Consider the following 20,117-nt stretch of genomic DNA (forward strand, 5'->3'; position numbering starts at 1 on the left):
TCCAAAAAAAATATGCATTCTATATCTACTAGCATTCAAATATTTCCTGACACCCCCTGTTTTTCTTCTTCTCTCTGTACAAAATATGTACTCTATCAAACTATATCTATCACAACCGAAAGAAAAATTACACCACATCAAAACTAAAACCGAAATATGTGCTGCCACTTCCACTTCCCTTTTCACTACTCACCACTCACGTCAAACACGGAATGAGCAAACAGTGAAGCTCTATTCTGACGCCGAGTTCAACGTCTCCATCACATTGCCATCTTCACCTACCAATCTAATCGGCCTACTAGGTTCATGCATCGTTGCCGGAGTCGGCATGGTAGGCATTCTTTCAGATGGCAACAAATCTCCGGGCGTAGAAGTAGCAGCATGCTGTTTCTGTTCCTCCTGCTGCTGTACTTGCTGCTGACTTCCCGAAGCAGAAATCTGGAATACAACCTGGGGAGGAGTTGCTCCGCCCCTATTTTTGCGTGGTTGTCGATTCCGATAGAGTCGTAGACCGCGTGGGGATGCTATTGTTGCTGTGCTGTGGGTGGTTCGGTTGGGAAGGCGAATCGGTTCTGGTTCGAAAGAGCTTGTGCTAAGGGCGCTGGAGATTGTGCGTGGGATATGGTATCCTGCTTTGCCGAGAGGAACACTGAGGCCGTGCACAAACTAGATGATTGGAAGAAAAGGGTATTAGCCGTTGTCAATCGGCACATGGTTTATCCTAACGCTCGGTTCCAGAGGGGAAATAAGGACACTCACAATACTACAGATAACCAAAAACCAAACCACAATATAAGTCACATCTGCCGTCTTGGCTGCATCATCACGGACCTGTCCATCCACAATCATGTTCTCGAGAAGGAACTGGCGAGAGACCGACAAATAAAATATAGCGCCCACGCCGATGGGGCCGAAGAAGCCGACAAACAATGCTTGGGAAACTTGCTCAATTTGATGGATGTATTTGTGCATGGCAAACACAGCGGGTAGACGACGAAACAGGAGGATCAGTATGCCTAAAGCGACAAGTCGATAGATAGGGATGACATCGTTATGCGCGAACATGGCCCAGGGACACACTGCGCCGAACCAGATGAAAATTGACAGATTGAGAAGCATATCTATTGTTGGTTGGAGAGAGTCGTCCATTGTTTCGAGTCGGAACCAGTCACTGTTCCAATCTAATTAATATACACACGTTCCCTTTTGGTTGGATTGAGACTTACTCGTTGGTGAACGCGTTTCCAGCTATGAAACAAGCCAGCAGATCGTCGGTGCCAATAAGTCCACACGTCCCCATAATGAAAAGCTAAAAGTATTTCAAGTGAGATTTGAGAAGCAGCAGTACAATAGAAAGGGTAGACTCACGCCAAGAGAGATGGCAAAAACGAGAAAGCTTTCCCTATCGACATATCTTCTCTCCTCTGCCCAATGAAGCAATTTCATAGACAACCACCCGACAACCGCACCGTAGACGATGCTCAGCAGTATCTCATAACAAAGTGTCTCATAGACCCAAAGGGCGATAGCCTTGCCTGCCCCGCCACTAAAACCAGGTCCCTGAGTATATTTCAGAAGGTACAGTGCCAGAAACAGAAACGGGTAACCCAGGCCATCATTGGCACCAGACTCAGCTATAATAATTCTCTGCAAAGGGCGAGGAATATTTTTGTCCGCAAATTTACCCTTCACAATAGAGTTGGACAACACTGGGTCTGTGGGCGTGACGCATGCACCAACCGCCAGTGCTTGCACAAAGGAGATATTGGGGACGAGGCCCCAGATTAGGAGCCCACTCGACAGCCACATGGCTGCCATCCCAGGACCGAGGAGCAGTAGCAAACTCTTCCATTCTGTTTGCAAGTAGCGTCCTGGCAACTGGACACCGGCTATAACCAACTGGACGCCGAGGACAAGGCGGGTGAAGTACTGTGTGATTTCGTCCAGGTTGGACTGCGAGCCTAAAGCATAATCTAAAGGTTTGATGAAATTTGTTGCATGGGGTGAAAATACGACGCCTGCCAATGTTGATATCACTTTTCGATATACAATGCATAGTCAGTATCCAATTCAGAGCATTGAAGTTATAGAAGAATGCTTGGGTTTTGAAAAAGTAAGTCAAACTCACAGGCTTCAGAGAGATAAAACCGCTCCTTGCAAAGATAGGACACTAATCCAAAGAGAGTGACAAATCCTCCCAGGACGGAGCATACAATATTGAAATTGCTAAGCTCTAAAGTCGGCATGTTTGCGTTTCTCGGCAGTTCCGTTTTAAGTTTATTTGATAGCAGACCTCAACATGGAAAAGAACGGAGCAGAAGATGGCAATAATAAAAGGCTCCGCCTAAGAACCGATATCAAGCAAAAATGTTATTCAATCATGGTTTTGTAAACAGTGCACAAAAGTAACAGTGTCCAGTTGTTGCGCATCAGGGTGTTGGAAATCAGGTAAGCCAGTTTCACGGTTTCCTTATTTACGAGGAAATATTTGTCCTCCAGAAATAGATATCCGGATACGTTGACCGATTTCCCAGTTCAAATATCGAGATGACCTTTTTTTTTGAACGAACGTTGCTCGAGACACGTTGATTTGACATGTGCTCATTGATTGGATGGATTTGCACGTGATTCATCACGTGCTTTAAGTATCCATATCCGGTTAGAAATATTATATGTTTAGCAGGTGAAACACTCTGATTGGCAGATATAGGGGTCTTACTGATTAGGTACTAGTCTGAATTTGGTGCCTGAGGCTTCGCGACGTAAACCTGCCATGAGCACTTCATATCGAAACCGACTGCAAAAAATTGAATATATTAAAGGGGGAAAATTATTGAGCTCACTGGTAATTTTTGGCACCATACCAAACATAGGGTACAATGGTTGCCCTCCTCGCCCATCCGGCGTAATGCTCGCGCCGACGAACGATGCATGCATGGCTCAACGACATGAGTAATGTCAAAGACTTCCAACTCAAACCAATGTCTAGAAAAAAAACAGTCTAGGAAATGCTGTAGCTCGCGAATATTGCTTACATCTTCAGCGCCTTGAACTTTTCGGCCGCATCGACCAGGGCCTCCTCAATCTTGCTCTCATGTGCACTATGCCCACAATCTGCTATAACCAAATACTCGACATTGGGATTCGCCTTCCCTCCAAGCGCCTGATACAACTCCCAGCTCGTCTTTGCCGGACAAACAACATCATATCTACCCTGCACAATAACTATCGGCAAGTGTCTAATCTTAAATGCCTCCTCAATCAATTGCCCGTCGCGCATCCACCCACCATTGACAAAAAAGTGCGATTCAATGCGAGCAGACGCAAGCGCCCATTTGGGGTTCGCGGCCATTTTGACAGTTTCCGGGTCCACAATCAACTTGACTGTCGAGGTCTCCCAGGTACTCCATGCACCAGCACATTTCAACTTCTCGTCCTCATTATCGCCGGTGAGTCTCTTATAGTAAGCTGCAATCATATCTCCTCTTTCCGCCTCGGGAATACAAGCTCTATACGGCTCGAAATAATCAGGAAACAGCATATCCGCGCCCTTCTGGTAAAACCACTCCAATTCTTGGCGGCGAATGGTAAAGATCCCACGGAGAATAAGACCCAAGCAGCGATCAGTGTGCTTCTGGGCATAGGCCAGTGATAATGTCGAGCCCCAGGACCCGCCGCATACTATCCACTTTGCGATTTTGAGGTGTTCTCGGAGAGCTTCGATGTCGGCGACAAGCGTCCAGGTTGTGTTATCGTCTAGGGACGCAGAAGGGAGGGATTTGCCGCAGCCACGTTGGTCAAAGAGCACGCTGCGGTAGTGGGTTGGGTCGAAGTACTGTCTATCCGAGTCCACGATCCCTTGGTCTAGGATTAGTGACAGCCAGAAGGGAAGTAATTATAACATGTACGTACCTTCTCCTGGACCCCCATGCAGATATAAGACTGGAACACCGGTTATGATGCCGCAATCCTCATAGTATATTGAGTGGATAGGGGAGACTTGAAGATGGCCAGACTCCCGTACTGGAAATAGAGGATAAATTGGCGCCATTGTGCAAAGGCGTTATTCATGCTGCGTTGTCTGGTCTCTAAGCTTTTCAGGAGTGAAACACTTCACAATCGAGCGCAAGAGGACTTGTTTGTCTCACTATCAGCTTATATATCAGTGATTGTAGCTAAACTAGCAAGCCCTAGTAAGGGTTTTTGGACCAATCAAAGCCCGCCAGTTAGGCAGAATAATTCTCTAAAGTTTAATCCTTGTTATCTTCTAATGAACATTTTCTATCAGATTGGGCGCTAGTGTGGTTATTTTCGCATTACTAAATTCGACAACCATGCCAGACGAGGTAATTTATGTAATTCAACGTGTGGATTTGGATTGGCTGCTGCAAGCGCAATGTGGCCCCCGCATAGTTAACCAGCCTTGAGAGTTAAAAGAGATGGCGTTCTATTGGCCAGATAGCCGCTGTTCCACTACTCAGGCATCTCTGCCAGATAAATTGCTGCCAGTGACTTAAGTGGATGGGCAGGAAGTCTTCGCAGCTTGGATTCCAAAGGGGAAAATCCACCAAGTTTCGGGTTGTTCAGTAATGCCTTGATGGAACGACGCAACACTGCACTATAGGGAATTGTAATGTAATGCATCTCCATACCTGCTGGATACATACAAGCTTGGATCAGACCATATAATCAGGCCACTGGAAGAAAAATTTACTTTCAGAGTCAAAGCCTGACTCAAGAATACATGAATAGAATAGCGACATAGCGGCTGTAAGAATCATTAATTCATTCATCAAACATCGTCAATATCATCTGCGAGCTCATCAGGAAGGTCAAAATCATCGGCATCTGCTGCTTTGAGACCTGAGGGAGTCTTCATCACCCCTCTCCTAGCACCATCAACAGCCAACTTATCTGCCTCCTCATTCCCAGGATCACGATTGTGTCCTTTAACCCATTCAAAAGTAGTCGTGACTTTTAGAGAATCGCGCTCATTAATCTTGACAAGTATGGATTGGATGAGATCCTTGTTTTCGACCGGTTTGTTGTCTGATGTTAGCCAGTTGTTGCGGATCCATTTGCGAAACCAATTCGTCACGCAGTCGATGGCATAGCGACTGTCCGTGACAACTGTGACAGGTCGATGTCGCGGTGCTATTTCGAGCGCTCGGATGATTGCTGTTAACTCGGCACGTTGGTTTGTCTGGCGAGTGCCCTTCAGTGGCTCAGAGACATTCCTGCTAGGAACGAAGTACTCGGCTATCAGTGGACGACGGTCTTGATAATAGATCAAAAGCTTTTGTAACTTATGTATGCAACCAATATTAAGAGCTTACCTTGTATCATTTGGTCCAAAATAAACACCCACACCAGCCTGTGCGATTTTAGATCCATTACCCAGTGAGCTTCCATCAGTGTATATGCGAAGCATCCCAGGAGGGCCGGCCGGCTTTGACTTCAATGCTGCCTTCTGATCAGGCGCCTTGTACACTACTTTGCCCGTAGATGGCTCGAACAGTACATTCGGGTCAAATCCGTCTTCAGCACCGGGCGGTAGAGGCGTCAATCCAGCTGGAAGTTCGTCTGACGGATTTGAAGAGGTCATGCCGGGAACTTCTTGTGTAGAAGCGGTGATACTTCCATTATCTTGGCCCATCCTTACAAATTCCTCTGCTTCCTTGCGAGTATCGAACTTTTTGTACCGAGGTCGTGTGAAACCCCTGATCTGTTGTTGAGCTTCCGCCCAGTTCGAATAGACACCTGGAACTCGTCCTCGCTGCACACCGTAAAATCGCGTAGCTTCGTTATTGGCGGATGCGGCTCCATTGCGTGAAGACACTTTTTGGCCTGTGAGGAAGGAGTTTGCCTCTTCCAAGGATGGGAACGACTGAACTGCACGGCACAAAAAAGAAAATGAATTGAGCAAAAGATTCACCTCTTACAAAGGCAGAGGAAAAAAAAAAGGCGTAAAGACTCACAGACAGCCCCCTTGAATCCCGTAACCTGAGCTAGGCAGTCATTCCAATTATAATATACACCGGGACGAAAACCTTCCTTAACGGCATAAAATTTTGTAGCTGAAGTGCGCTTTCGTTTCGTTCCACTGATGACTGAAGTGGCAGTATTCGGCGAAGATGATAGCCCAGTTGGGCCAGGGCTTGGAGAAGGGGTTGTGGTTGAATGGTTATTGGCGGCCATATCTATTTCTGCAGGACAGGCCAATTGTGATGCCAGACGCTGCTCATTTGTGATACAGATGTACCTCAAGCCTCTCTCATTCACTACTGGGTGGTACGTAAGTAATCCACGGTGTGCTGTCCTCGAGAAGCCGGTTCTGACGATCTTTGTTGGGATCACGGTGGGCTGGTCTATAGACCTTGTTTCTGTTGCCGGCAAAACTAGTCTTCGTACACTAGCACTGTTGATGTATCGTCCTGGAGGTGAGGACAAATGCTATGTCGTATGTAGGTGTGTTGAGAATGAGGCACAGCGTGGAGAGGGGGGACGTAAGGGCTGAGCACAATCAGGTGATTGGTCAGTCTTCCCCGGACGTGGAGGGGCTTGAGATGCCAGGTCGCGATGGAGGGGGGGGGAGGTGCTTAGGCTTAAGCGGACGGCCGAGTTCAGGCAAAGCAGTCGTTTGTATTCCTTTTGATAAGAGGCAGAGTGTGTCGCCGCGTGGTTGTGATCCAAACTCTCGGATGAACTTTCACAACCACCCCCCCCCTTCGCAGGCTTGAGAGGTCTCAGAAATAAACCAGAGGCCGATCAGCGGCGGGCCAGGAGCTTGACAGCGCTAGCCTATTCTGGTTAGATCCATTCGCGAACAACCTGTCTGAGGCTGTTCAAATTCTACAATCATAAATAGTCCGTTAATACATGGCAACTCGCTTTACTAGTTGAAAACTATGGTCCAAATAATTATACGTGCTTTTATGTGTATTATGTCTTGTACTTGCTTTACCTACCGCGGTTAGTCTAGGACCCTAGAAATATTTAGATTACCGTATCTTTACGCTAGTTTTACTCTACTATATATAGTTCTAACAGGCCATTTTATATGATCCTTTCTCGAAGTAATCGAGCCTTGCAATTACGATTCAGCAATCATATTTAAAGAGCATACACGTAAGTACTAGAGTATATTTCCAAATCCGACAACACGTTGCTAAGGATTGAAAAAATGACACATAGAGACAACCGAATAAAACCTAGACCAGCAGACAGGATTGTTACGACCAAGAGTCACCTAACCTCCTACAAACCCTTTTCACCCCTAATGAGACCTCTCTCCCCACACTAATACTCCGTGGTAATGTCGGTGTATCATAGTCATTTGCGTTGTTGAGATGAGACACGCTCGATCATTACGTTCAGTTCCAATGGTAGTAGAATGTAATCGAATGATTGACTCATTTTTTTCTGTGTAATAGATTTTATCATAGAATATTCCTCCGTCTGTGATAGACAGACCTGTGGAGTCAAAACTATGATCCGAAGTCGATGTTTTGCTTTGTAAAGTAACAACATCCTCATCATCACGTGTAGTCCTATCCGTTGCTCACGTTGTGAAGATACCGGATATCAATCACAAGGGATTTTCAGTCCCAAAACCAATATCCAGTCGATCAAAAAAACCCAGTAGATATGTGGCGTGAACAAGGGAAAATACGAAAACAATGTAAAATCGTTGAAGATAGAAAATTTAACAGGGATATGTAGGCATGTAATGTGTAGATAAAAGGGTATATCTTGGTCTGAACTTAGCCACGATTGAAATGCTCTGAAGCACTCCAAGAAACCAGCCAGAATAGAAAAGAAAAATCATAAAAAATACCACAATACAACATGCCCTGAAATACTCGTCGAGAGAAAGCAAGTTTTCAGTCAATTGCAGGTACCAAAGAGACGTTGCAATCAAACCAAATGCCAAATGGAAGAAATCAATCAGATCGGCATCTCGCCAACTGACTCAGAGTCGCCAAGAAAAAAGAACTTTTGTCGCTGTTTTCCTGGACATCATAATATAATTATGTATGGAAGTCATGGCCTCGTAGACAAGGACCAGCGTCAAATCTGGCGTCGTCAAAAGAGAAAAAGAGAAATAAAAAGTAGCCCGCCATATATGCTCTATGTACAATTTACCGGCATATTAAAGGGGCTGCTACGTGTCGAAAAAACTGTCAAGATATGTCATGTGCATCAATCCATGTAGTGAAATTTATGCACGTCGTAACCTCAATATGCATCGGTGTCGTTACCGATCCTGAAAGTACTAGCGATATCCGTGTCCCGACATCAAGAACGAATAAGAAACGTAAATCAGGGCGAAGAAACACGTTGGTAGAAGAGTAGATATGCTACTTTATTGTCGCGAGTCCCGTATCTCCCAATGGGCGTCCTGCTGCCGGGAGAATTCGATGAGGTTGCAGGTGACGATACGCCATTTGCGACAGCGCTGCTAGATTTCTTGCTTGAATGCCCACCTGTTCCGGACCCGTTGACTTGACTCCATCCTCTCTCATCATCAAGTTGATTATCTTGATCAATCTGTTCGTATATATTCGGATTGTTGTCGCGTTTGTGCTGCTCCAAAGCCGCCGCGAGAACTTTTGGATCTTCCTCGCTTCCTGCTTCTGCAACATCCTCACTGCGTACACGACGAATGACAGTGTCGTCCATCCGAATCCATTCGCGGCCATCTTGGCGTCTTACATCCACTGTGTAATGCCCGCCGCTGGCATTTTTTCCATGGTGGTAGATGACACCAACAAGTCGGTAGTGCGGAAGTCCGCCGTGAATTGCCATCGCATTACGTCGATGGGGTGGGAAAACCTCGCGAGGTATTTCCAGATCCAGCGGATATCCGACCTTCTTCCAGATCTTCTGCGTGCCCCTGGTGACGCTATCGTACTGGAAACGTTTCAAGTGAAGAATAAGCACAGGAGGCAATGTTTCAATGAAAACCTGTTTTGTGGCAGCAACTTTGGGACCTCTGGGAGAGCTGAAATCGCCATGGATAGTTTCGGGTTTGGTAAGACCTCTCAAAGCGTCAATGATGTTGTTGACTTCAGGAGATCCAATGTCTAGCTGTAGAGGTTGATAAGGTTCCAACGTCACTGAATTTTTGTTCCCAGGAACTTTGAATTCCGAACGAATCTTTCCTCCAAATATTTTAGTGATGGGCGATTCAAACTCAACATCGCCCGATGATCGAGTAATAGCGGCCTTCTGCTTATGGCCGACCTCAAGCCATCCATCAGCTTCTGAAGATAAGGTCTCTGCTGACGCTTGGGCAGTGCCACTTTGCAAAGCGTGAGCACATTCTTCGTGAAGTTCCTCCAGGAAGAAACCCAGAAATTCCTGGGCATCCTGTTGATGACCGCGCTATATATTCTGTCAGAAATGTTCTATAAGTAAATAAAGAGATGGGCCTTACCCTCATGTCACGAAAGCGTGGGAGCTGGCGAATGATTTCATACACAAATTCCGGTATGAATGCTTCTCCGTATTCTTCTAGTTCCTTATGTTTGAGTCGCATGCGAAGTTGGTCTTCTGACCGAGCCGCGTCGATTACTCTGAATTCCCTCATGAACATGATCCTAATGACAGACTTTTGTTAGACATGTTCTTCTGTGTATTAGACATAATACATACGTTGCATCAATCAACGGCACGTCGCTCTTGAAACTATGAACTGCGCGACGGCCTATGTGGTCCAGAAACTGGTAGAATGGTACGCAAAATGTCAAGATTTGGAGCACCTAGAAGAAATTAGTCTAAGAAATCTAGGCTGACGAAAGAAGAACTCACCGAGTTCATGTAACACATGTTTCCTGTGTTGACAAGGCCCCTTGGTTCTAAAAATGCAATCTTTTCGCCATATTGATCGACGTCAGATCCAAGGCCCGTCAAAACGTCACCAAGTGACTCATTTCGACGAGTCTGCAGATTTCCTGTCTCGACTGTCGTGTTCGGAGCAATGCTAGCACCGCGAGATGCGGCTTTGGAACGTACCAAATCAGCCCATGACTTTGGGGCTGCAGGAGTGGTGTTTGCGGAACTATGACAAGGTGTTCCCACATCTTCGGCTTCGCTCTTTACATCAGTCGCCTGGCCCTCTCCCGCGGTTTGAGGGGTAGTAGATTGCTTTGGTGTGGTAGGCGCTGCAGGGACTATAGGGACCACTGGAACCACTGGTACAGCCTGCTTGGGAGTCTGAGCTTGAGTACGAGAACGGGAAGCCGGAGCAGTAGATGAAGGTGTGGTGGGATGGGTCGAGTCGGACTCCGATGGTGCCTGCGACGTCGTGGGCGTCTGTGGCTCGGAGAGGCCAGGGCCTGATGTGTCGATATATTCACTTTGCACAGTTGTCGGTATCTCATCTGTTTGAGATATATCTATCTTTTGAGTCTCCTTTGCAGGAAATTCAACAGAAATAGCCGAGGTCTGTAAGGAGCGCCCACTACGACGCCGATGTGGAGCACGAATGGGAAAGGGCTCATCCGGTACAGAGAGCCAAGGAAGCTAGAAAGAACGGATTAACCTCAGAGTCGAGCGAATTATTTGAGAATAGGTCAACTTACCGGTGCACGGAAGGGCAGAGGTGCGTGTAGACTACTTTTTTGTATTTCTGCGATGGGCGGAGATGAGACCACGCCATTTAGTGTCGGTGGTTCCTGGCCATCAATAGAGATATGGGCTGGGATAGCGGGGGGTGGAGGAGACATTGTAGACTGAATCGGTGTTGATGCTGTCGATGGTGGCCGGGGAAATCCACTTGACGAGACATGCATAGGTGCCGGGATCGGCTGCGTGTGTGGGTAGGATGAGACTATCAGCGGAGCATGAGCGTATGAAGGTTGATAAGGGCGAGGAGGAGGAGGGCCTGGTGGCATAGGACCACCAGGAGGTGGTGGGTGCATTTGCGGATAGCCATTGTACCATGGTGGTGGATAATGCTGTGCGTAGACGGGAGGAACGTGACCGTTGACGGGTGGAGGATGGTAGTTCATGTACGCCGGAGGAGAGCGCATGTTTGGAGGCCCTGGGGAATAATGCATATCATGCTGTCGCCGGGGATGAGGAGGTATGGGTGGCTGCCCATGGGGCATTGCCGGCAGATGGTGGTTTATCATGTCCAGGCAGATAGTGTTGGTTGCCTTGCCTCAAAGGGAGCCATGCGAAATAGGAACTAGGCAACATCTAAATATCTCGAAGCGATAGGCTGGCTGATCGTCTAGGTTGCCATGCTGCGTGCAGGACAGTTGGCGATTGAAAAAAAGACACGATTGGACGTGCGAGTGTCAGTTCGCTGGAGATCACAAAAAGTGAGGTTAGCTTTTTTTGCCTTGTCTGAACTCTCCCGCCTCAAGCAGCGCGACATGAGCTGTGGACAAGTAAAATCACGCACCAGGATAGAAAGTATAACGAACGATATGGCAGATATGCAAAATAGTCACCAAGCGTAGCTGCTTGTGACGTGTGGTGTGTCGTGTCGGCTGAAGGAGGCAGGCCTGCACAGAAATGTCAGCGCCGAAATGGCGGCGGCTGAGAAAAGAAACGCCAAGGCGCTTGCGGCGGTGGATTTGGCGCGCTTGGGTGCCTCAGGCATCAGCGTTCGGTCGGTCTCGTCAGGCAGTGAATGACTCACCAGACTACTCAGTAATGAGTCAAATGTGAGCTTTGGTTTTGGCTCTCAATTTAACTGAATGCTCGAGGAGTTCTAGATAGAGAGCAGCATCGTGTAGTAAATATGAACTTTCGTAAGCCTATGTTCTGTCTACGGAGTTATTATACATATAATTCTTGTTTTATTTGCCACCTGGATGAATCTAAGCTTAAATCTCAGAACTTCCTTCTATTGCAGCCAAATCCAGCCATCAAGTGCAACATGTATGCGTGGTGCTGTCCCTGTCCATATCGATGCCAAGACACGTGCTGGGATGACATAAGACTGGCAAAACGGGACCGAGTTTCTGAGAGCAACTTCGCAGCGTCGCTCCCCACCCCCGAGGGGCAATTCTGTCAACAACCGTCAGAGCGCAACGCGCAAGTGGCCCTCTCGCGGCCCTTTCGTGACTATCAAGCATTTGATTCTGTTTGCATCAAGCAAACACTATCACTTACCTAGAGACTCTGCCGGGTTGACGAACTACCGCGGTCATACGAGCCATTCATTTCGAGGTCGAAGTTCTGCAGGCACAGGGCAACGCAAGCATTAACACGATTGCTTGCTTCGATATCAGAACAGTTCACTGTCCTAGATAGGGCTGGCTTTTGGATTATTTCAGTACGAGATATGTCGTCCACTGCGGGACAGGCGGTTCGTAACCTCAAGGCAACTGATTATACCCCGAACTCTTCCTCGTCCCCGTCTTCCTTTCAGGCTACTACCCATTCCACGGAAGGGGGCCTCCAAAGGCGTTTCGGAGGAAACGGGAGCTTTGGTGCAGGCTCAACAACCAGGAATATAGCATCAGCAAGGAATAATCAATCCCGAAAGGGCCAGCACAAAAAACACCATCGTCCTGCGTTGGTGAACGAGGATGCATATTCGGAATCTGTAAGTCTCTATTGAAGTGTACTTTCTGTTGGGGGGGAAACGCTTATCTAATTGTGTAAGGCCATCATGAGGTCCACAACGAGCCGGAAAGGTCAGACTTCCATCACCCATCTCATGAACTTCTCCTTGCCTCCCCGTCCGCAGTATAACCCGAGCTCGCATCGTCCGCGACGACATCAGACATGGGGATTTGGATCAGGACATCAGCCTGGTGATAAAGCTCGATACGTACATGCCAACTATCGTTTTATAGTGAATCCTCAACGAAGTTACCACGCGCAGGCGGCGAATGCCGATGTGCATTTGGACTGGGACTCGGTACTTCAGGTACTCGCGTCTGAACAAACTCAAGCTGCCAGCTGTCCAATCTGTCTTTCAATGCCAGTCGCTCCTCGAATGGCAAAATGTGGCCATATCTTCTGTTTCCCGTGCCTCATCCGTTACATGCATTCAACTGATGATGACACGCCAATGCCGGAAAAGAAGGCACGCTGGCAGAAATGTCCTATTTGCTGGGACACAATCTATATTTCAGACACTCGTCCAGTTCGCTGGTTTGTCGAACAGGAAACGAATCTTCCATTAGAAGGCGGTGACGTCGTTTTGCGTTTGGTAAAGAGGAATCCTGGAAGCACCTTGGCCTTGCCTCGCGATGGGGCCGAAGACCTTGATCCACATGATGATATTCCCTGGTATCATGCGGCAGAAGTTGCGGACTACGCACGAATAATGAAAGGAGGAGAAGGCTATATGATGGCTCAGTATGATTCCGAAATTCAGGAATTGAACCGACAAAGACAAGAAGATGAGATCCTGTTTGGTGATGATACAACCTGGATTCAGAAAGCAATCAACAACATCAACGATGCCCGAGAAAAGATTCGAGGCTTAGGCGATCCTCCACATATCCTTCGCGTCGAAAAGAGACGACAGGCTTCAATACATATTGATCAAGATTCGGAACACACACCCACCCAAACTACCGGCTCAACGCACGAATTGAACCTCGATAATTCCAATGGAGTAGATCGTGACCCTTCCATGTCTAACAATGTTATGGAAGTAATTGCCGGTGTGGATGCACTCAATCTAGGTGATCACGGCAACCTTGAAGAATCACAAAGAAAGAACAAGAGTTCTTTGCCTCGTATCAAGCAATCTACACCTCGAGAAAATTCTGGAGCTACCCCCGAACAACCATATTATTTCTACCAATGCTTGCCTCACTTTTACCTTTCGGCGCTTGACATACGTATCCTCAAAGCGGCTTTCGGAGAATATTCATCGTTTCCAGCAACCATTCTCCCTCGAGTGGAGCATATATCCACGGGTCATGTTGTGGATGATGAGTTGCGGAAGCGAGCGAAGTACCTTGGCCACCTACCGTATGGCTGCGAGGTTAATTTCCTAGAATGTGACTGGACCGATATTGTTGTGCCTGAGGTTTTGGAGCAATTTCGAACCGAAATTAGCAAACGACGACAAAGAAACCGTGATAAAGAAGCACGGGAAGAAAAGGATAGGTTACGAGCAGAGAAAGAGGAGGATGAAAAGCGCTGGACTGCCGCTCGTCGCAAGCGACCCAGCTTTGGAATTAGCGACCAACGTCCTTTCTCCGATCAAGACTTCCTACCCTTGGGCGGCTCAATGCCAGGCGCTCTTGACTCGGCAATTATCGACAGCGAATTCGCAGAAAACTCTCCGCATGCTACTAGTCAAATGCAATCTCGCTTTGAAGCCCTTGCGTCGCCGTCGTCGAGCCCTCCAGTTGCTCGCACTGTGTGGGGTACGGCGGCCATTCAGTCTGCTTCGAATCCGTTGGAACGCAGACCAGTGAACGATGGCTGGCTTCAGGGTTGGGAAGAGGACCTTATGGAGCAGCGAGAGGCCGAATTTATTGCACAGACAGCAACAGAGGCGCCTGCACCCGCTGCTGTTGGCGGTGGTCGGAAGAAGAAGAATAAGAAAATCACTCTAATGTCTACAAATATTCAAAGAGGTGCTTAGCATCGTGATACTTTTCCTACAATCTTGTTGCATACTTCAATAATTTTTTTTTTTTTTTTTTTTTTTTTTGCTTTTCGAGTTACTTCAAATACAGGAGACGGTGTTGATGGGTTTGTCATGAGGAAGAAGCGCATGGAGTTAACATGGATATATTAACTTTATTTCTTGGTGCATAATATGCATAATAACACACTTTGAACAGCATCATTATATGTGCATCTGCGCTCCTCGTCTTCTCTTAGAATTATACCGTTTGAAAACTCCGGCAAGCTCAGATGTCGTTCCCTATGTCGAAAAGAGGCAGATGATTTGAAATTGGCCACTTAGTAAAAGCAAAAACTAACTGGGTTGATATCATTTTCAAATTAATTCATATTTTGAAGGCCGACCCAAGCACCCTGGAAGCAGACAATATCCTTTTGCCGCATACTTGAAGAAGTATACATGCTAGCCTAAACAATGCTGGTACTTGGAAGTCTATAGAAACTGATCTGCTGGAGAAGTAGAAATTTGTCTTCAAGTGGTTACGTATCTATAAACTAAAGACGTCACTGGTCTAGAATTCTATCGCGCAAAACTATTATTTCTTTCTCTGGTACGACAGGCCCATGTTCAGTTAGAAGACATTGGAATCTCTTCTGGCACATGCCACGCATAGAGCTGTCTATATAGATTATTTTGTGGGCATAAGCTCGTGTACCTTGGTCAATTGAGCCTTGCTGTAAATAGACATGGCTTTCCACGGGAACACAATCTTCGAATCTAGGCCTGATATCCTCCTCTTGACGCTATCCCTGAAGCTGTAGAACCGATAGCTTTTCGAATCCAACTCATGAATTTTGGTCTTCTTTGTATCCTCGTCCTGAAGGCGCTCGATAGCAGAGCTCAGGTGCGATAATTTTTTGTTGACTATTCACCATTTACCTAGATATTAGCGGCCATTGCACAGGATGTGATAGGTACTAACTAACCATCTTCAAGAGCCACAGCCAGTGAAGGCAAAGGTCTGATTCTCCTTGGCCTTAGAACTTTCAGTAGCTCCCGTGCATAAGAGGCTGCTGTCAGGGCGGCATATTTGCGCCAGTTATCGTTTTTGTGCGAGTCTCAGTAATTACAGATGCCGCGAATGACTAGACAGGGGAAAGTGTTCATCAAGCCTGCCGCCTCTATCTCGAAACATAGAATGTTCAGCTCCGGGTCATTCGCATATTTGTCTCTCAAGCTCGCATCTTTCGTGACTGAATTACCAGATGCTATCGTACCATAATGCACAGCAATCTCTCTACCGCGACGTGGACGATCTCCTCGCTGCAAGGCCTTATCAGGAGAGCAAAAACTGCAGTCGTCTCCGCCTTGATGGGAATAGTCAGCGGGAAATAATAAATCCTCCTGAGGGCGTCTATATTCCGTCATACTCTCCATGCGCTTTATATGATCGGCAATCCTATCTGGCTTACGGGGATCGTTCTGACGTCTCCGCAATTCCGGTAAAGCCCCTAGAAGCACGTTAGGGGGCGACACCAGTAGCCCAGTCCTCCTGAACTGATTTCCGGTCATCTGCTTGCCCAGGTCATAGTGGACAACTCCACCCAGTGTACCTTGTGGTGAACTGACCACCACGTCCCCCAAGCGGATATCTCTTTCCGGGGTCGGTGCGCCTCCACCAACTCCAACCATCAAGATGAAACGGAGATTGGGAAACGATCGGACCATGTCCCGGGCAACAACGGCTGCGGCGTTATTCCCAGCCATGTGGGATGATATACAAACCATGGTAATATAGTGGCCTCCAATGCGACCGGCAAGACACGTGTTGTCATCATCGCTGGCCGCAATTTCAGGACTATCGAACTCTTCATCTAGCATTCGAGACGCACACTCGTATTCCTCCTGGAGAGCACAGATCCAGCCCACTGTGTAATGCTCCGCCATGAGGTCCGGCATTTTGGCATATATCTAAACCTGAATAATAGACGGCTGTTTAGCCTATTTTACATATTCGACGTCAAGCCTCACTCCCACGAGGTTTCAGCTTAGGTGACGAACTAATCTAGCTCAACCGACCGGACTGAGGACTCTACATTGGTTATGCAGTTTGATTCGATTCAGCCTTGTAATGGGAATCTGATAAATACGTGATTCGTTGAAGCTCTCGGCATCCTAGTAACTTCGTGCAGCCTTGTTGACCAATGCAATAGCGCCATTTCAATACAATCGGTCAGTTGGAACTATCGAGTCTACTAATGTAAAGCTTCTAGAGATATATACCAACTTCTATAAATTATATCTTATCATACAATACTAGCTTACAGTCAGCAGTAATACCTTAGGCAACCCATTTAGGGCTAATGCTGCTCATGTGGAGCTTACCCAACTAGGCAAGGAATTACCGAAAAAAGGAAATGTTCCGGGGAGGAGCATTTGATCTGAATCTGATTTTGTGATCGATTTTCATCTATATTGTGCCTAGTATGGAAAATCGGGTGGTGCATTTTGTATGCGCTGCATTCTTATGCAACCCCCGCTCGGCCGTCGAAATGCAGACTTGATCAACGGTGATGATCTGAGCAGGTAGAAAGGATGCGCCACGGTTGCAGATTAATGGTCTATATCTAACCGAGGGAAGAAACCCGATAATTTCTACTTATGGTATTGTAACTAGCTCTCAGGATGATTTTAACTTGGTCAATCCGTCAATTCGTATCTGTACCTGACCCTTACCTAGGTAAATAGCAACTAAAGAGAACAAGATGTTCCTCAAACCATTGTCTATTGTGGCCGCAGTGGTCATAGTGAGTACTTCAGCAAGTCCTTCATTGCAATTCTCGTGCGCAGAATGACCTTGCTGATACTCCTCAAATGGGGTATAATAAACCGAAACTCACTACCTCACGCAGCTCACTAACCACTCAAAACTAGATGGAACACATACAATCATTACGGCTGCTTCCCCGACCAGTCCATCGTACAGTCCAATGCTCAGGCACTGGTTAATCTGGGCCTTGCCTCTCTCGGCTACCGCTACGTGACCACCGACTGTGGTTGGACTGTCGCTGATCGCCTCCCCGATGGCTCGCTGATCTGGAATTCGACTCTTTTCCCACAGGGTTTCCTAGCTCTCGGCCAGTTTCTTCATGGCCTTGGACTGCTGTTCGGTGTTTATCAGGATGCTGGGATTCTGTCATGTGGTAGTCCACCTAATCAGACAGGAAGTCAATGTAAGATTCTAGTTTTCATGATTGGCGTCTATTCTGTTGAATAACAAAATATCAATCAAGGCCACGAGCTTCAAGATGCCGAGAACTTTGCGGCTTGGGAAGTAGATTCTCTGAAATGTACGCATAACCCTCCGGCTTCTACTGACATGGCAGAAACTACTTTTACTTAACGCAATTCCTCCAGATGACAATTGGTACTCCGACGCGGCAGCCGGATTTCCAAATGTTGAATACACCTCTAGCGTATCACCAGAACTGCGCTACGCCAACATGTCAGATGCCCTTGCTCAGCAGAAGAGAACCATACTCTACCAAATCTGCGAATGGGCCGTCAGTTTCCCAGCCGGTTAGGCACCGGAATGTTGGGCACCGGCGTTAGGGAAGCCATGGAAGATCGGTAACGATATATCCTCTTCCTAGCCCAGCATTTTCCGATTAGTGAACCAGGCAGGGCCACAGACGAGCTTCGCTGGGCCTGGCCAGTGGGCCGATACGGACATGCTAGAAGTCGGAAATGGTGTTTATACAATTCCCGAAGAGCAGACTCATTTCTCGCTGTGGGCGATCTTGAAGAGTCCGTTGATTATTGGTGCGGCCCTGAAGGATGAAATCACGGCTATTAGTGAGGAGTTGTTGGCGATTTTGAAACAGGAGAATGTCGTGGTTTCATTTTAATCAGGATGAGCTGGGAGTTATGGCAACCTTGAGAAGGAGGTATACTGGAGAGGAATACGATGTGTGGAGTGGGCCTCTGAGCAGAGGGAGGACTGTCATCGCGCTCGTTAACTGGGCGAATGAGACGAGGAACTTGGCAATTAGTTTGCCTGATGTTAGGATTCAATACGCAGCTACAGTTAAGGATATCTGGAGCAATATCACGGTAAAGGGTGTCAAGACGTCGTATATATCCCAGGTCCAAGGCCATGGGACATTGCTGCTCGAGTTGCAAGATACCACTCCATCGGGGCAGGACTCTGCCAACGTTTTTGGAACGTCAACAGGGTGATTTTGATTTCTGGATCTACTCACGGCACGGAGGAAAAGGTTTCTGATGTCAAATTTAGGAAAGTGACTAGCTTCGAGGATATCTACGGCCTCACTGATAGCAGCAATTACACACTATCAATAGCCTTCGCTTCGACGACCCCAACCAGCGAAGCGATAGTAGTCACTATACAATCCTCTGTGTCTAATCAGACCAGCACAATCACAGTAGCGCCAAATATAGCAGTCATTTCCCTACCTATCTCCCTCGCGGCAAGCTACTCAAACGCACTCTCCATCCAACACCAACTACGTCCTTCCTCCATCAGGCACATTCTACCCAAGTACAAGCTTCACCACCACCGGCTATACGACTCATAATACCTACGGTAGCGGTTTTTGGGTCCCGGTTGGTGCCAAAATAGGCTACATCGGGCCCGGCGGGACAGCCTTTACCAGCATCGCGTCCACCACTGCGGGTACCAAGTTTGAGGTGCCTCTCAGCGGGCGCCACAGCGAATTGTTCGGGCCGGTATCGACTGAGGGCTGGATGGACGGTGACAATGAAGTAGTGATTGGCAATGACGGAGGTGCTGGATATAGCGTGTACGGGGCTGATTTTGTGGGGTTGAAGGTTTATGCTTGATTTCTTTTCTCTCTCTCTCTCTCTCTCTCTAGCCCTATGTTGGATATACTTCACGATAGCAAGACGTCCGCAGCTAATTTCCCAGGATCCGGCCCCATAATTAATTCTACAATTTGAGCACCAATCAAATAGCGCATCGCACTCCCATGTATTATTACTACCAGCAGGATGGATCCGCGGCTCCCTAGGAATCCAGGAATGTAAATCTTGGTTTTTGTGACGATGGTCCTTGACAACATGTACAAGCCGGTTGGGAGAGCTCGAGGTGAAACAGAGATTCATTTCTTTGTGATCACGGCAGATTAAGCTGCTTTCACTACCTATAATCAAAGGTTTACTGCTCGTGGAAACCGATAAATGCTCGTACGACGTACGGTCATTCAAAATACGCCAATACAACATCAGTGCAATTTTCACTAAATCAATGCTGGCCCCATTTTTTAAAATTACTAGTGGCTACTCCACCCTTTGGCGTCCTCCAAACAATAACCGCCAGCTTTCGATTATTTTTTTGTTTTGTCTCTTTGATTCAGGTCCAGATCCAACCAATTCACTTTCAATTGTTGGCCAACCCCGACGTTTTACGGGTTCCGAGGCGCCTTGAAGCTACGTGACAATGAGAGTGACACGCTCTCAAACGGGGAGAACCCCCAAGTGAGTACACTCCTATTATTTAATGGAAGCACCTTCCCCCCCC

At 47.3% G+C, this 20,117-nt stretch overlaps 7 protein-coding genes across 7 annotated transcripts in view, besides 2 other annotated features; 3 read left to right on the top strand and 4 right to left on the bottom strand.

Annotated features, from left to right (window-relative positions):
- Positions 1-35: 35 nt before the first annotated feature.
- UA08_05881 (hypothetical protein) lies at positions 36-2,246 on the bottom strand (the record flags this gene model as incomplete). The annotated part of the gene is made up of 6 exons (XM_020268200.1): positions 36-74; positions 283-666; positions 760-1,171; positions 1,227-1,309; positions 1,369-1,961; positions 2,129-2,246. The coding sequence occupies 6 exons, from the start codon at positions 2,244-2,246 to the stop codon at positions 36-38; spliced, it is 1,629 nt and encodes a 542-aa protein (XP_020119311.1).
- Positions 2,247-2,729: 483 nt separating this feature from the next.
- Positions 2,730-4,051, bottom strand: UA08_05882 (putative proline iminopeptidase; the record flags this gene model as incomplete). The annotated part of the gene is made up of 4 exons (XM_020268201.1): positions 2,730-2,768; positions 2,865-2,985; positions 3,036-3,864; positions 3,913-4,051. 4 exons carry the CDS (start codon positions 4,049-4,051, stop codon positions 2,730-2,732), a joined length of 1,128 nt encoding a protein of 375 aa, XP_020119312.1.
- Positions 4,052-4,792: 741 nt separating this feature from the next.
- UA08_05883 (hypothetical protein) lies at positions 4,793-6,198 on the bottom strand (the record flags this gene model as incomplete). Its single annotated transcript, XM_020268202.1, has 3 exons — positions 4,793-5,237; positions 5,337-5,892; positions 5,979-6,198. The coding sequence occupies 3 exons, from the start codon at positions 6,196-6,198 to the stop codon at positions 4,793-4,795; spliced, it is 1,221 nt and encodes a 406-aa protein (XP_020119309.1).
- A 2,124-nt stretch (positions 6,199-8,322) lies between these two features.
- On the bottom strand, positions 8,323-11,036 carry UA08_05884 (hypothetical protein; the record flags this gene model as incomplete). The annotated part of the gene is made up of 5 exons (XM_020268203.1): positions 8,323-9,387; positions 9,440-9,602; positions 9,658-9,764; positions 9,814-10,527; positions 10,587-11,036. The coding sequence occupies 5 exons, from the start codon at positions 11,034-11,036 to the stop codon at positions 8,323-8,325; spliced, it is 2,499 nt and encodes an 832-aa protein (XP_020119310.1).
- Positions 11,037-12,301: 1,265 nt separating this feature from the next.
- Positions 12,302-14,572, top strand: UA08_05885 (hypothetical protein; the record flags this gene model as incomplete). Its single annotated transcript, XM_020268204.1, has 2 exons — positions 12,302-12,565; positions 12,626-14,572. 2 exons carry the CDS (start codon positions 12,302-12,304, stop codon positions 14,570-14,572), a joined length of 2,211 nt encoding a protein of 736 aa, XP_020119388.1.
- A 1,054-nt stretch (positions 14,573-15,626) lies between these two features.
- Positions 15,627-15,758: a repeat region (Identified by RepeatMasker using a combination of RepBase library and repeat library created with RepeatScout).
- Positions 15,759-16,093: 335 nt separating this feature from the next.
- Positions 16,094-16,493: a repeat region (Identified by RepeatMasker using a combination of RepBase library and repeat library created with RepeatScout).
- Positions 16,494-17,322: 829 nt separating this feature from the next.
- On the top strand, positions 17,323-19,420 carry UA08_05886 (hypothetical protein; the record flags this gene model as incomplete). Its single annotated transcript, XM_020268205.1, has 8 exons — positions 17,323-17,364; positions 17,532-17,790; positions 17,851-17,907; positions 17,975-18,120; positions 18,211-18,412; positions 18,645-18,792; positions 18,855-18,954; positions 19,019-19,420. 8 exons carry the CDS (start codon positions 17,323-17,325, stop codon positions 19,418-19,420), a joined length of 1,356 nt encoding a protein of 451 aa, XP_020119389.1.
- A 616-nt stretch (positions 19,421-20,036) lies between these two features.
- Positions 20,037-20,117, top strand: part of UA08_05887 (Delta(24(24(1)))-sterol reductase) — a gene marked incomplete at both ends in the record, with an annotated part of 1,954 nt that continues 1,873 nt past the window's right edge. Inside the window, one exon of the mRNA XM_020268207.1 lies at positions 20,037-20,074. Within this exon, the coding sequence (XP_020119356.1) occupies positions 20,037-20,074 (38 nt within the window). The remainder of the gene's footprint in view (positions 20,075-20,117) is intronic.

Source organism: Talaromyces atroroseus (assembly GCF_001907595.1).
Source record: "Talaromyces atroroseus strain IBT 11181 chromosome Unknown scaffold_7, whole genome shotgun sequence".
NCBI classification, from domain to species: Eukaryota; Fungi; Ascomycota; class Eurotiomycetes; order Eurotiales; family Trichocomaceae; genus Talaromyces; species Talaromyces atroroseus.